Raw genomic sequence first — 15,022 nt, forward strand, 5'->3', positions numbered from 1 at the left:
ACGTTAGTTGTTAGTTCATGTTAGCTCAGGTCCATTAAATAATATGAACAGATACAACTTTTGATTTAGTAATGTATTAGTAAATGTTGTAATTAAGATTAACTAAAACTTTTCAAGTGTTAATTCATGTAGTGAATTAATGTACCCTATTGTGAAGTGTTACCAAAATTCAATTGAAAGCACGCAATTCACTTTTAAATTATGTAATAATGCAATGAGGAACAATAATGAGCAAATTGCACATAGTTCAGGGCTTATTAATAAAGCAGCATGTAGTTCACCATGTGACTGGTTATCAGTCCTGTGGTGTTTTCACACAAACTGACTCCAGAATCATTAAAGAGACTCAGTGAAGCTTGAAGAGTTCAGTAACATCACAAACATGAGGAACATGCGTCAGTGTCTGTGTGCTGACATTATTAAGAGCAGCTGTGAACCTTCATTTCAATGATCACTGTGTTTGTTCATCAATTGCCCTTCAGGACGCTGCAGTCAAAACGTCACTTCGGGTTAGACTCGGACAGTTCATGAAGAGTTGCGTCCAATCTAAATATTTACAAGGTCTGATATCAGAACATGGAAAAACACCGGAAAACCTAAACAAACAAATGATCATTAGAGTTTAAACACGGACCACCAGCACACGAATCTCACTGTGGGAAAAGAGAAACTCGGCCACACATTTTCATCAGGGAATGGTTTATATTTCAGAGCACTGATGGACGTATATCACCTTCAAATATTTCAAATATCATTAGATACATAGTTTAAAATGTACAGTGTCATTATGCTTGATGATCCTTGAAAGGGATAGTTCACCCAAAAATGAAAATTCTGTCATCATTTACTCGCCCTCAAGTTGTTCCAAACACGTATATTTGGAAGAATGTTTGTAACCAAGCAGATCTCCCTCATTGACTACCATAGTAGGGGAAAAAAATACTATGGTTGTCAATGGGAAGCGAGATCTGCTCGGTTACAAACATTTTTCCAAATATCTTCCTTTGTGTACAGCAGAACAAAGAAGTTTATATAGATTTGGAACAACTTGAGGGTGAGTAAATGACAAAATTTTAATTTCTGAGTGAACTATCTCTTTAATGTCTCTCTTTACATTGCAGTATCACTCGAAACGTTATCTGACATACACCAACGCAATCATTCTCCCTGGAAATCACATGATCAGTTCTGAGAACGCCGGCTCCAGATGGCTTCTCTCATATACAGTTATTACATAATTCAGAGCGATGTCTTTGAATAAAAAAGAAGCAATTTATACATGTACTGCATGTTTAAAAAACAGACAATCTTAAAAATATATCTCGATTAAATCAAACAGCACCCTAACGGGGCTTCTTGAAATGAGGAGTATTACTTCTGTCATTAATAATCACAGTATAGCTAGGTTAAAATGTACATTAGATAATACAACCAAAGAGAGAGGAGGTCAGTCCAATGGCCTCTTTTCTTGCTGTCATCCAGCGGTCATCAAACACGTCCGGCAGCAGAACTGACGGAAGAGCTTCTTCTCACATAACCGGTTGGACTTGACCATCTCGCAGAACACTTCATCCGCTGGGAAAGGGAAAGAGAAAGTTTAGACCTCTGGATCGTGAAGACTTCACTCATTGATGTCTGTTTAGAGGTTGCATGTCCCAGCATGCTTTGCATGTGAGTTCTTCCCCACAGCGGTGATATTATGTTGAGTTCCAGTTTGGCGGGTCTCACGCTCTTACACCATGTCTAAACCAGATGCAGTGCTGCAAAAGAAGCTGTCTACACTGGATGCGACAACGCGACCTCTGCAAATCCATTTGTCCTTTGTATGAGAAGTATCGTGAGTACTTGGAGTATGTCGTACAACGAGGCATTGCACTGCATCCAGTGTAGACAACATCACTGATTATAATTGCGCTGCTCGCATCCAGTGTAGACAAGGTGTTTAAAAAAAAGTTTCAGTGGGGTTCTATTTAGAACCCTGTTGTTCTTGATTCAATTTTAAAGAACCTTTATAGGGTCTTTCACACCGAATAGTTCTAGGAACTATTTCTAGCCACTAGGATAGTTCCCAGAGAACTAATTTCTCCCCCGGGCTATGTTCCCGGTTGCATTCGCACCAGGAATAGGAACTCTGAAGCAGCCGACAGTGGCGTCTTTAAAGGATTAGTCCACTTATAAATACACTTTTCCTGATAAATTTCCTCACCCCCATGTCATCCAAGATATCCATGTCTTTCTTTCGTCAGTCGAAAAGAAATGCAGGTTTTTGAGGAAAACATTCCAGGATTTTTCTCCTTATAGTGGATTTCAATGGCTACCAACAGGTTGAAGGTCCAAATTGCAGTTTCAGTGCAGCTTCAAGGCTTTAAACGATACCAGATGAGTAATAAGGGTCTTATCTAGCGAAACGATCGGCCATTTTTGAAAAAATTACAACCGTTTATGCTTTATAAACAAAACATCGCCTTGAACGTACTTTCCGCTTCCGCATTCTTCATAACGCTTACGCTGAATGTCCTACGCCTTCCCTATTCTACTTACAGAACGAACGTGGCGCCAGTTTAGTTTTTTTACTGTAAGTTGAATAGGGAAGGCGTAGGACATTCAGCGTAAGCGTTATGAAGAATGCGGAAGCGGAAAGTACGTTCAAGGCGATATTTTGTTTTTAAAGCATAAACGGTTGTATTGTTTTCGAAAATGACCGATCGCTTCGCTAGATAAGACCCTTATTTCTCATCTGGGATCGTTTAAAGCCCTTGAAGCTGATCTGAAATTGACATTTGGACCTTCAATCTGTTGGTAGCCATTGAAATCCACCATAAGGAGAATAATCCTGGAATGTTTTCATCAAAAACCTTCATTTCTTTTCGACTGACGAAAGAAAGACATGGATATCTTGGATGACATGGGGGTGAGGAAATTTATCAGGAAAAGTGTATATAAAAGTGGACTAATCCTTTAAGTGCGGCGTTTACAAACGTTAAAAACTGGTGGATGCCGTGATCAGAGATGTGTTTGTGGTTTCGTGGGTTTCGTGATAATGGAGATGGAATGTAAACACATAACTTACGCGACTGAAAGAGCAAAAAAGTGGGGCTAAGATGAAATCTCCTATGACAAATTTCGGTATTACATATCATCGAGGCGGAGAAAAGAACATAACCCTGCAGACAACAAATGCTGTTATTGCTGTTTTCCATGTTCGAGAAGTAAATGTTTACACGGCTTTTTTAAAATGCCGGGTGCCTGTGTTTGACATACGTTTGACCAATCAACGTACACTTATGTCACTGATAGTTCCTGTAGAGCTGGTTTAGACCCTACTCTGAAGTAGGAGCTAATTTAGTTCCTCCAAAAGGAGTTCCTAGAACTAAAATCGTTCCTAGTTCCTGCGGTGTGAACATGGAAAAATCTGGGTACTTCAGCCAATAGTTCTAGGAATTATGAAAAGGTTCCTCCGGTGTGAAACCCCCTTATGACAAAAAAGGTTATATATAATGAGAAATGTCTTTAGGGCTGTCAAATCAATCTCGATTAATTGCATCTAACATAAAAGTTTGTGTTTACATAATATGTGTGTGTATACACACACATATTTATACACATATATGTGCGTGTGTGTATATATGTATACACACTCATATATAATTATATTAATATAATTATATATGAGTATATATACTTATATGAGTATATATAAAAAATATATATATATATTAATGATTGCATAATACTTTCATGTTTAACAGGTTATTTCTACTTTTTTTTTCTAGTGATAAAGAATGTTTATGTGCTGGTTATTGCGTAAAATGTAATCAAAATAAAGCATTAATTAAACCAAAATGAATTAATGAAAACCAAATCCATGAATATGGATATGAAATGCCTGACAGTATGTTTTGTTAGTTTGTTTGTTTTTTAAATAAATACACATTAAAAGTAAAAAAATGCATTCTATTCAAAGAATCCTGAAAAAAAGTATCACAATGTCCACAAAAGTCAGATCATCATATTAGAGTGATTTCTGAAGGATCATGTGACACTGAAGACTGGAGTATGTCACATGTTGAAAATTCAGCTTTGATTACAAGAATAAATTACAATTTACAATATATTCAAATAGAAAGCAGATATTTTAAATTGTAATAATATTTCACAATATTACTGTATTTTTGATCAAATAAATGCAGTTTTGGTGAGCATTTTCAAGGTAGTGTAAATTAAATATATAAATATTTGTTGCGCAGCTTCTTCAGACAAATACTTAATAAAAGCAACAACATTATAATATTATTTGTTTGAAAAATGCTAAAAATCTTAATTTCGAATGGTATGTAAACTCATAAGGACAACTGTATGTTTGTGTAGAAGTCAAGTCTTCAAATGTTTAAAAAATTGAGATTTTTAGATTTATTTTATGCAGCTTCAATAAGTTAAAGGTGCCATCGAACGATTTTTTACAAGATATAATATAAGTCTAAGGTGTCCCCTGAATGTGTCTGTGAAGTTTCAGCTCAAAATACCACATAGATATTTTTAAAATAATTTTTTTAACGGCCTATTTTGGGGCATAATTAGAAATGCGCCGATTCAGGCTGCGGCCCCTTTAATTGCTCGCGCTCTCCGCCCCCTCCCGAGCTCTCGACTCTATCATTGCATAAACAAAGTTCAAACAGCTAATATAACCCTCAAAATGGATCTTTACAAAGTGTTCGTCATGCAGCATGTCTAATCGCGTAAGTATTGTATTTATTTGGATGTTTACATTTGATTCTGAATGAGTTTGTGGCTGTGCTCCATGGCTAACGGCTAATGCTACACTGTTGGAGAGATTTATAAAGAATGAAGTTGTGTTTATGAATTATACAGACTGCAAGTGTTTAATAATGAAAATAGCGACGGCTCTCGTCTCCGTGAATACAGTAAGAAACGATGGTAACTTTAACCACATTTAACAGTACATTAGCAACATGCTAATGAAACATTTAGAAAGACAATTTACATATATCACTAAAAATATCACGATATCATGGATCATGTCAGTTATTATTGCTCCATCTGCCATTTTTCGCTATTGTTCTTGCTTGCTTACCTAGTCTGATGATTCAGCTGTGCACAGATCCAGACGTTAATACTGGCTGCCCTTGTCTAATGCCTTTCATAATGTTGGGAACATGGGCTGGCATATGCAAATATTGGGGGCGTACACCCCGACTGTTGCATAACAGTCGGTGTTATGTTGAGATTCGCCTGTTTTCCGGAGGTCTTTTAAACAAATGAGATTTATATAAGAAAGAGGAAACAATGGAGTTTGAGACTCACTGTATGTCTGTGGCGACCAGGGCGGGCGAGAGCCGTGAGGGAACGGCGCGAGGCCAGTGACGCAAGTGATAACGAGCATCACCTGGGAGGCGCACCGGCCTTGAGTCTCTCACGGAGGAGCTCCGGGAGCATAAAAGGAGGAGTGACGACCGTGAAGGACGAGAGAGGACCAGGCCTGGACTTTATTTTATGTTTTATTATGTTTGTGTGGCCGGCAGACATCCGCGAGGGTCTGCCGGCATTACTTTCATTTTGTTCTTTGTTTATTAAAGTTATGTTGAATGTTCGCCGGTTCCCGCCTCCTTCTTCCCACATCTACGAACCGCGTTACATTGGTGCCCAAACCCGGGAGGAAGGAGGGACATGCTGTCGGAGAGCCCTCGCTGCTGAGGGGCATCGCGGTGCTGCGGAGTTCGGGCAGTGCGGGATTGGGAAGACCGCGAGAGGCTGCCCAAGGCGGTGGTGCTGGAGCCTAATGACAGGTGGGACGGAGACCCGGATGCCGTGCTCCTGGGACGAGGTGGGGTAGCTGCCGTCCAAGAGGGAGCGGAGGAGTCGCCGCCGTTCGCCGTGGGCCAGAGCCTGCTGCCGTCCGCCATAAAGGGGAGGAGCAGGGAACGGGGGACTCGCTGCCGGCTGCCCTCAGTCAGAGGAGCCATCGCCGGCCGCCAGGATCGGGCCGTCCACCGAGCGTCCAGTGCCACCGCATGGCACCGCGAAGAAGAGCCTCTTGGCAGGCTGAGGACCGAGCGGCAGTGTGTCGGGGAACCGGACCAAGAATTTTTTTTTTCCTCTTTTTCCTCTCTCCCCTCTCTCGTCCTGTCGCTCCCCTTGCTTCCGTCTCCTTTCTCTCGTCTCATCTGTCCTTACCCCCAGGTGCTGCAGCCGCCGAGACAGGCCCCGGGGGGGAGTAAGCGCAGTCGCGGGAGTACCCCCCGGCCTGCGAGGGGCGATGGGGGTATGTGGCGACCAGGGCGGGCAAGAGCCGTGAGGGAACGGCGCGAGGCCGGTGACGCAAGTGATAATGAGCATCACCTGGGAGGCGCACCGGCCTTGAGTCTCTCACGGAGGAGCTCCGGGAGCATAAAAGGAGGAGCAACGACCGTGAAGGACGAGAGAGGACCAGGCCTGGACTTTATTTTATGTTTTATTATGTTTGTGTGGCCGGCAGACGTCCGCGAGGGTCTGCCGGCATTACTTTCGTTTTGTTCTTTGTTTATTAAAGTTATGTTGAATGTTCGCCGGTTCCCGCCTCCTTCTTCCCACATCTACGAACCGCGTTACAATGTCATTTCCATGTACTGAACTCTTGTTATTTAACTATGCAGAGGTAAATTCAATTTTCAATTCGATGGCACCTTTAATTTTGACTACTTACACTTCAGACACAAAATGAAAATGCATATTAAAAAAAACAAAGCAGCAGCATTTAGAGTTGCAGTAACCGATTTCTGAGAAACGCTGTTGATATTAGAAATCACCAAAACAAACACGCCCTACCCAAAAGGATCACACCCCTATCTTGATAGCTCCGCCCCCAAATTCACAAACACGCTATGCAACACAGGCACCTCCCCCCTAATGAGTGTATACGCCCCCTACTGCTGATTGGCTACTAGTGTGTTTTGGTGCTCAGCCCGGTCCACTTTTAACCGCGTTTCTCAGAAATCACTTACTGCGCCTTTAATAGTCATTTCACATGTAATCAGTTGACATCGGTCACTAACTTCAATCTCAAATGTCAAGTGTGGTATAAAAAAATTTAGAGTTTCTTCTATTTTCCTCAAAGTGTGTCTTTTATTTTCCTCAAATAAGATGCAGCCCATATGCCGCACACTCGATCACCATTGTCTGACACCAGCGGACCGTCTGCTGTCATCTCTCTCCTCTCTGAGTGAGCTGATGGTCATGTTATGTAAGTTTGTACAGAAAGAAGGTTCCAGAGGAATGAGAGGCTCCTGGTGAAAGCATTGTTGCTGCCCTGCCAAAGCTCTGACTCCACTCACACAACCACCGTTTACAACAAATCCCCGTTTTATCCAGCCTTTCAATCACGCACGACTCTCTTCCCTTTTATGTTTTCTCCGTACGTCACTCTCTTCTGAAATCTTTCTCCTCATTGTGTCCCTCTTTTCTTCGCTCTCTAACCGGCAGCTTTTATAGTTGTGCAACAAACTGTGTTTGAGAAGATTTGAAGTCTGAAAGCCCCGTAAAAACTCAGGTCAATTTGACGTGACATCATTCTTCTCAATAACTTCATGTGACTATAACAGCTCCTCAAAAAAAAAAAAAAACTTGTGAAAAAAAGTGAAAGCCAGTGAAAAAAAATGAAGGTTTAAGGTTTCAGTTGAAGGTTTTAATTTAAATAATAATTATTTAAATTGAATTACATAGCGAATTAATATTTAGTAGCCTGATTCACTATTCTATTCAATGAATCAGTCAAAATAACTCATGAATCAGTTTTAAACTCATGAGTCATCACTGTATGTATATGCTAATATGTTTAATTATAGACTAGTTGGTCACATGATGGAGAAAGATAAAATATAATTAAATAGATAATCTACATTTATTTTAATTAATTAGATTATTAAGATTTTATTTCCTTAGTCAAACACAAAATGAGATGTTTGACAATGTCCCAGTGACTCTTTTGCAACAAAAGTGAATTTTAAATGTCAAGCTCTAAAAAGGACTATGGAATATGAGGGAAGTAAATGATGACAGAATTTGTAGAATGTTTTCACAGATTACGTAGTTGAAGAGCGCTGCCTTTGCTCTCTTCTGCAACAATACAGAAGAATGAAGGGCAAATACTTATGCACAAACACACTCTCTTACGTTAATGTTTGCAACAGCACACACACGTACACTAAACTCCACAGATAACTCACTCTTTCACTCTAAATCAATCACAAGAGCTCGATAGAGCACGATTAACTGCATCTGCTGCTGTCACCCTCCTCAACAACACCAGGTTGGGTAGGGAATTGATTGAATGCGATAAGAGAAAGACTGGGAGCTGCGAAATAAAATAAATATTTTCTATTGCATTGTCACACAGTGCAGTAAACAGTGTAGCCTGATTCAAAAAACAAATGAGTCTTAAGAACCGGTTTTATTTAGTGAATCAATCACAATGACTTATTAAAGGTGCCATCGAATTGAAAACTGAATTTACCTCGGCATAGTTGAATAACAGGAGTTCAGTACATGGAAATAACATACAGCGAGTCTTTAAAAATTCTTGTTTTAGACCTATAATTCATGACCGGTGTTTTGTTTTGTTCTATCCTGTGCACTTCCGCGTTCGTCAGTACATCATGTGTCAGGTCAAAGTTCACTTTTCCGAATTGACTCGCATACGGAAGCTAGTGATTCTAGTTTATAAATTTATAAATATGGATTCAGAAGGCCTTTATTAACTTTTATGATGGAAGGATACGCTTTATTGGGCTTCAAAATCTAGGGTACCATTCACTCCCATAATAAAGCTTGGAAGAGCCAGAATATTTTTTAATATAACTCTGATTGTGTTTGACTGAAAGAAGAAATTCATATACACCTAGGATGGCTTGAGGGTGAGTAAATTATGGGATAGTATTCATTTTTGGGTGAACTAACCCTTTAATCAGTCTTAATCTCATGACTCATCACTGTATGTGTACTTATTGCTAAGTCAGTTAATTGGGAGTGTTATATATTTTAAATGTTACACTAAAAATGTTGGGTTAAAAACAAGCCAAGTTGGGTCGAAAATGGACAAACCCAGTGGTTGGGTTAAATGTTTGCCCGTTTTATTTAACCCAGCTATTGTTTAATAATTACTATATGTCTGGCTTAAAATGAACCCAAAATAGGTTTAAAATTAAAAATCAGACACATAATTACTAGAGAAAACAATAATAATCAAAAGGTGAATATTTATTAAAGGTGCCGTAGAACGTCTTTTCAAAAGATGTAATATAAGTCTAAGGTGTCTCCTGAATGTGTCTGTGAAGTTTCAGCTCAAAATACCCCATAGATTTTTTTTATTCATTTTTTTAACTGCCTATTTTGGGGCATCATTAAATATGCGCCGATTCAGGCTGCTGCCCCTTTAAATTCTCGTGCTCTCCGCCCCCGGAGTTCGCGACTGCCTTAAACAGCATAAACAAAGTTCACACAGCTAATATAACCCTCAAAATGGATCTTTACAAAGTGTTCGTCATGCAGCATGTCTAATCGCGTAAGTATGGTATTTATTTGGATGTTTACATTTGATTCTGAATGAGTTTAATAGTGCTCCGTGGCTAAAGCTAACATTACACACTGTTGGAGAGATTTATAAAGAATGAAGTTGTGTTTATGAATTATACAGACTGCAAGTGTTTAAAAAATGAAAATAGTGACGGCTCTTGTCTCCATGAATACAGTAAGAAACGATGGTAACTTTAACCACATTTAACAGTACATTAGCAAAATGCTAACGAAACTTTTAGAAAGACAATTTACAAATATCACTAAAAATATCATGATATCATGGATCATGTCAGTTATTATTGCTCCATCTGCCGTCTGTTGATTCAGCTGTGCACAGATCCAGAAGTTAATACTGGCTGCCCTTGTGTAATGCCTTGAACATGAGCTGGCATATGCAAATATTGGGGCCGTACATATTAATGATCCCGACTGTTATGTAACAGTCGGTGTTATGTTGAGATTCGCCTGTTCTTCGGAGGTCTTTTAAACAAATGAGATTTACACAAGGAGGAGGAAACAATGGAGTTTGAGACTCACTGTATGTCATTTCCATGTACTGAACTCTTGTCATTCAACTATGCCAAGGTAAATTCAATTTTTAATTCTAGCGCACCTTTAATAAGCAATTTAATAAATTTTTATTGTTTAATTAGTTTAATTAGTTAAATGTTCATTTATTAAACATTAATAAATGTTAATTTCCAACTTATTTTGGGTTCATTTTAAGCAAGCAATACAGTAATTTTGAATCAATAGTTGAGTTAATTAAAACTACCCAGCAGGTTGGGCAAACATTTAACCCAACCGCTGGGTTTATCCATTTTCAACCCAACTTGGGTTGTTTTTAACCCAGCATATTTTAGAGTGTAATATTAATATTATTTTTTAAATCATTAAAGGACTAATAATTAGCCTGACTCATGAGTCATTGCTGTATGTGTACCTAATGCTCATTAGAGCCAATCAGTGTAATTATTGACTGGTTGTTCATATAACAGAGAAAGATAAATTAATTAAATAGGTAGTTCATGTTAGATTATCAGCTTTACATGAATAAATAAACATTTTTTAATAAAAACATATATTAAATTATATAAATTAACTACATATAATTTAATTACATAGATAATTAATTCGATTAAAATAAATAAATACATAATTAAATTTCATAAAATTCCCCTCCGTACACACAAAGTGTTTCCTACACTGCAATTAAGACTCCCACTGCTGAGAATGAGAGATGAAATGAGACGTGAATCAGCCGTGAATCATTCCAGCAGCCCTCGTAATCTGCTGACGGGGTCTGTGTCCACATGTGGAGAAAACATTAACAGTAAATAGTACAAAAACATTAACAGCGACGGCGATTCAAGGGAGCGTACCATTGTTACAGGTGGCGTTCATGATGCACGTCCGACTGACGAGGCTGTATCCGTCCTTGCACTGCGTGCAGCTCGTTCCAGGACCCTGGCAACTCAAACAGTTCTCCTCACACCTGAAGATGGACAGAAAAACTTCACATGAGTCTCCTCTTTTCATGTCTGAAAAGATCAATAAAAATGACAGATTTCCTGAAAACACGAGGGAAGCCAGGCGACCAGAACAGAAGCATCATCACATGAATATGTATGAAGGTGTGCGGCCGACCAGCTCTGATGCATCAATGCCAGTGAGTGACAGCCGTAAAAAGAGCGAATGCCTTGAATTATAAAGTGCCGTTTAAGTACTTTTTAGTATTGGTTACTTTAGTTGACATGAATCAAACTGTGATATTGGATCTTGGAGGAGGAACACTGAGCTTACGTTCATGGGGCTGAACATAGTTTAGAGCTTGTTAATTCAAACACTTCAGTGCTCTACATCTACTAGTCCAGGTCATTACTTTCCGAGTTGAAAGAGATCACATACCCTGATGTGCTTCTGACAGCTCAGAGCGTTCACTGTGAATGAGAATTGATGCTCGTCTCATTCACACACCGGGCCACACTGCAACAGAGAGTCAGACTGATGATGCTGCTAGATATCTGACAAACATCTCTGTCTTCATCTCTATGGCATTACTGACTTAAATTTATATGCACATTAAAGGGGACATATCATGAAAATCTGACTTTTTCCATGTTTAAGTGCTATAATCGGGTCCACGGTGCATCTACCAACCCAGAAAACGTCAAAAAGGACAATCCAGTAACTTTGTTTTGACAAGCCTTTCTCTGCAAGCAGATTTCGCTCCCCTTGTGATGTATAAGGGGATCTTATTATAATATTTATCTTATTATAAAACATAAATTTATCCACTAACTGTTCAGAAACGTCCAGTTTCATTCTAAAAGTTGTAACTTCTTCCTGAGTCTCTCCATCAGTGTCGACTCCGGTTTGAACAATGTAAGGCTGAACACCGTTACTGACAATCCTCATTTTGGCTGCGTGAGATTCTCCAGCTTTGTTGCTGTTGAGCAACCGAAGCACGAGCTGTTAAAGCTCCGCCCTCTTCTGGAAAGGGGGCCGGGAGCAGCAGCTCATTTGCATTTAAAGGGACACACACGAAACAGCGTGTTTTTGCTCACACCCAAATATGGGCAAATTTGACAAGCTATAATAAATGATCTGTGGGGTATTTTGAGCTGAAACTTCACAGACACATTCTGGGGACACCAGAGACTTATATTACATTTTGTGAAAAGAGGCGTAATACTGTAGGTCCCCTTTAAATAAAAATCATTTTACTCACCATCATGTTATTCCAAACAGATACGAATTTCTTTCATAGACGTTTGAAACAACATGAGACTTTGTACTTTTAAAACTATTAATTTATTTTTAAAAAATTATTAAAATGACCTCAAACTTTAGAAAACTTTGTTTTCACACAAATGAATACCAAGCGTGTACATACAAAACAAGTTCTTCCCCTCTTTCCAATGAAGAATCTTCAAGTAAAGCAGGTGTGCCACTCTCAAAACCAGTTAAAACACAATAAACACCTTTTATAAAGGCCCAGGCCCATTATGATTTGAAGCAGGATAATTTATCATTATAAAATATACAAGCTCTGATTGATGTAAAAAATGACAACAGCTCTAAGGCCATTCATAACAGCTGTAGTGTTGAAGAACAGCTGTAAAACTGTCCTTGGCACTCCATATGTGACCTCTGGGCACTTGTATAGTATTTACTATATGTACTTTGTCATTTGCTGGTATATGAGCTCAAACTAGATGTCTTCCACTGTATATTGGTTACCTCAGGGCCACAATTTACCTCTGTTTTACGGCTGTCTGATCTATTTGCCTCCAGTGAACATCAACCGTACTCAGAGAAGAACCCATCTCTACTCCAATCACCATCCAAGACCTTCATAAAAGCCTCTATTTGCTTTAGACAGCGTTCATAAAGCAAAAGACTGTTGATTTATAAATTGTGCAGTGCAGAGGCGGCTATCCTCTCCCGCTGCCCTTATGCTACATTACAGGAATCTAAAACGCAGTGATGGAGTTGTAAATCTCACCCATACATGAAAGATCTGTGCTGAACCTTCCTCTGCTGCTTCTGTCTGATTTTATCTGCAAAACTGATTGCTTATTGATCATTGATATGGAGATAAAAAAAGCAAGCACCAGAGTGTTTGAGATATTACCATAACCGCGAGTGTCAACACACTACCAATGCAATTCAACCAGGCCTCGTCCAGGGTTGGGTATCGTTTGAATTTTAACGATTCCGGTTCCGATTCCGATTCCGATTTTGCTTATCATTTCCAATTCTTATTGATTTCCAATTTCGATTCCAATAAGGTAAAAAAAACCTTAGATATCATTCACATTTATTCTAAGGGTGTACTCACACTAGGCGCTCTGAACCGCGCCCGAGCGAGTTTGACCCCCAAAGCCCAGTTCGTTTGACAAGTGTGATCGCTCCGTTCCGTGCCCATTCATTTAGCCGGCCCTGGCCCGCTTGGAAGAGATGGGTCAGAGCACGGTTCGGTTGGGCTCGAGCGTGGTTTGCATGCAGTGTGAGCACTAACTGAGCCAGAGAAGGGAACAGTTGCTACTTTTGTGTGCGCTACTGTCATCATTACGACGGCAAACATTTTTATTCCTACTTTGATAGTACACTTATTAATTCATGTAATTATTTCAAGTGTATTTGGATTTATAACGGGTCTGATTCTCACTTTATTGATGAACAGGAATTGTAATTAAAGAGTAAAGTTGAAAATTCCTCCATTAACGTCAGCTGCCTTCGTAATAATCTTCTTATACGTGCAAGTGAAAATCGCTGCACGGCATAAATTATAAAGAGCCAGTATCTTAGCGAAAGTGTATTTCTTCCTTTTTTCTTCCATTCAAAAAGTTGCATCTTCTATGACGTAATCGTATATTTTTGATTAACGTTATTATAGAGACGGCAGCAGGAATATTGGCTGCTGTCACTTTAAGAGCTGCACGGATACAATATACTTAAAGGGATAGTTCACCCAAAAATGAAAATTTCATGTTTATCTGCTTACCCCCAGGGCATCCAAGATGTAGGTGACTTTGTTTCTTCAGTAGAACACAAATGATGATTTTTAACTCTAACCGTTGCCGTCTGTCAGCCGTATAATGTGGGTCAATGGGAACTTCTTTTATATAAGTAAATAAAACTTGCATAGACAAATCCAAATTAAACCCTGCGGTTCGTGACGACACACTGATGTCCTAAGACACGAAACGATCGGTTTGTGTGAGAAACTGAACAATATTTATATAATTTTTACCTCTAAAACACCACTATGTCCAACTGCGTTCAGCACTCGCTTAGTAAGGTCTGATCACGCTCTGACAACGGAAGTGATGTCTCTCACTCATTGAAGTATAAGCGCGAGACATCACTTCCGTTGTCAGAGCGTGATCAGACCTCACTAAGTGAATGCTGAATGCAGTTGGACATAGTGGTGTTTTACAAATCATCATTTGTGTTCTACTGAAGAAACAAAGTGACCTACATCTTGGATGCCCTGGGGGTAAGCAGATAAACATCAAATTTTCATTTTTGGGTGAACTATCCCTTTAACAAGATAATGAACTGGACACAGGTGAAAGAAATGATTAATTAAACAGAATGGGGAAAACTAGGTCAAATTAAAGGAAGATAACAGTGAACATGTAACAATACTGTTATGAGTTTTCTTTGTCAACTGTTTACATTGACTTAAGACATAACCAACTGTGTTTACGAGGATATTTTGACATATTTTTATGTGTATTTGTCTGTTCAAGTGCAAAAAGACATAGAAGAGGACTCAGTTCAGTATCGCACATTATTCAAAATGTATGAGAGGCGACTTTCTGTGTGCATGTCGCTTTGGATGTGTGCTCAGCACAAAAAACAAAGTGAGAGTCTTCTTGCGCTTGAATGGTTTAAAGTCAAGTTAAAATGCACAAAAAGGAAACAATAAGAGGAATCGAAATTG

General features: G+C 39.1%; 1 protein-coding gene across 3 annotated transcripts in view; it reads right to left on the bottom strand.

Annotated features, from left to right (window-relative positions):
- Nucleotides 1–688: 688 nt before the first annotated feature.
- The window catches only part of pcsk6 (proprotein convertase subtilisin/kexin type 6), a 121,136-nt gene continuing 106,802 nt past the window's right edge, over nucleotides 689–15,022 (bottom strand). For all 3 annotated transcript variants that reach the window (XM_048183811.1, XM_048183810.1, XM_048183812.1), the window contains exons 20-21: nucleotides 10,950–11,062; nucleotides 689–1,575 (exon numbers count right to left, since the gene is read on the bottom strand). In XM_048183811.1, the coding sequence (XP_048039768.1) occupies nucleotides 1,475–1,575; nucleotides 10,950–11,062 (214 nt within the window). In that variant the 3' untranslated portion in view covers nucleotides 689–1,474. The remainder of the gene's footprint in view (nucleotides 1,576–10,949; nucleotides 11,063–15,022) is intronic.

The sequence above is a fragment of the Megalobrama amblycephala genome, linkage group LG3, assembly GCF_018812025.1.
Source record: "Megalobrama amblycephala isolate DHTTF-2021 linkage group LG3, ASM1881202v1, whole genome shotgun sequence".
NCBI classification, from domain to species: Eukaryota; Metazoa; Chordata; class Actinopteri; order Cypriniformes; family Xenocyprididae; genus Megalobrama; species Megalobrama amblycephala.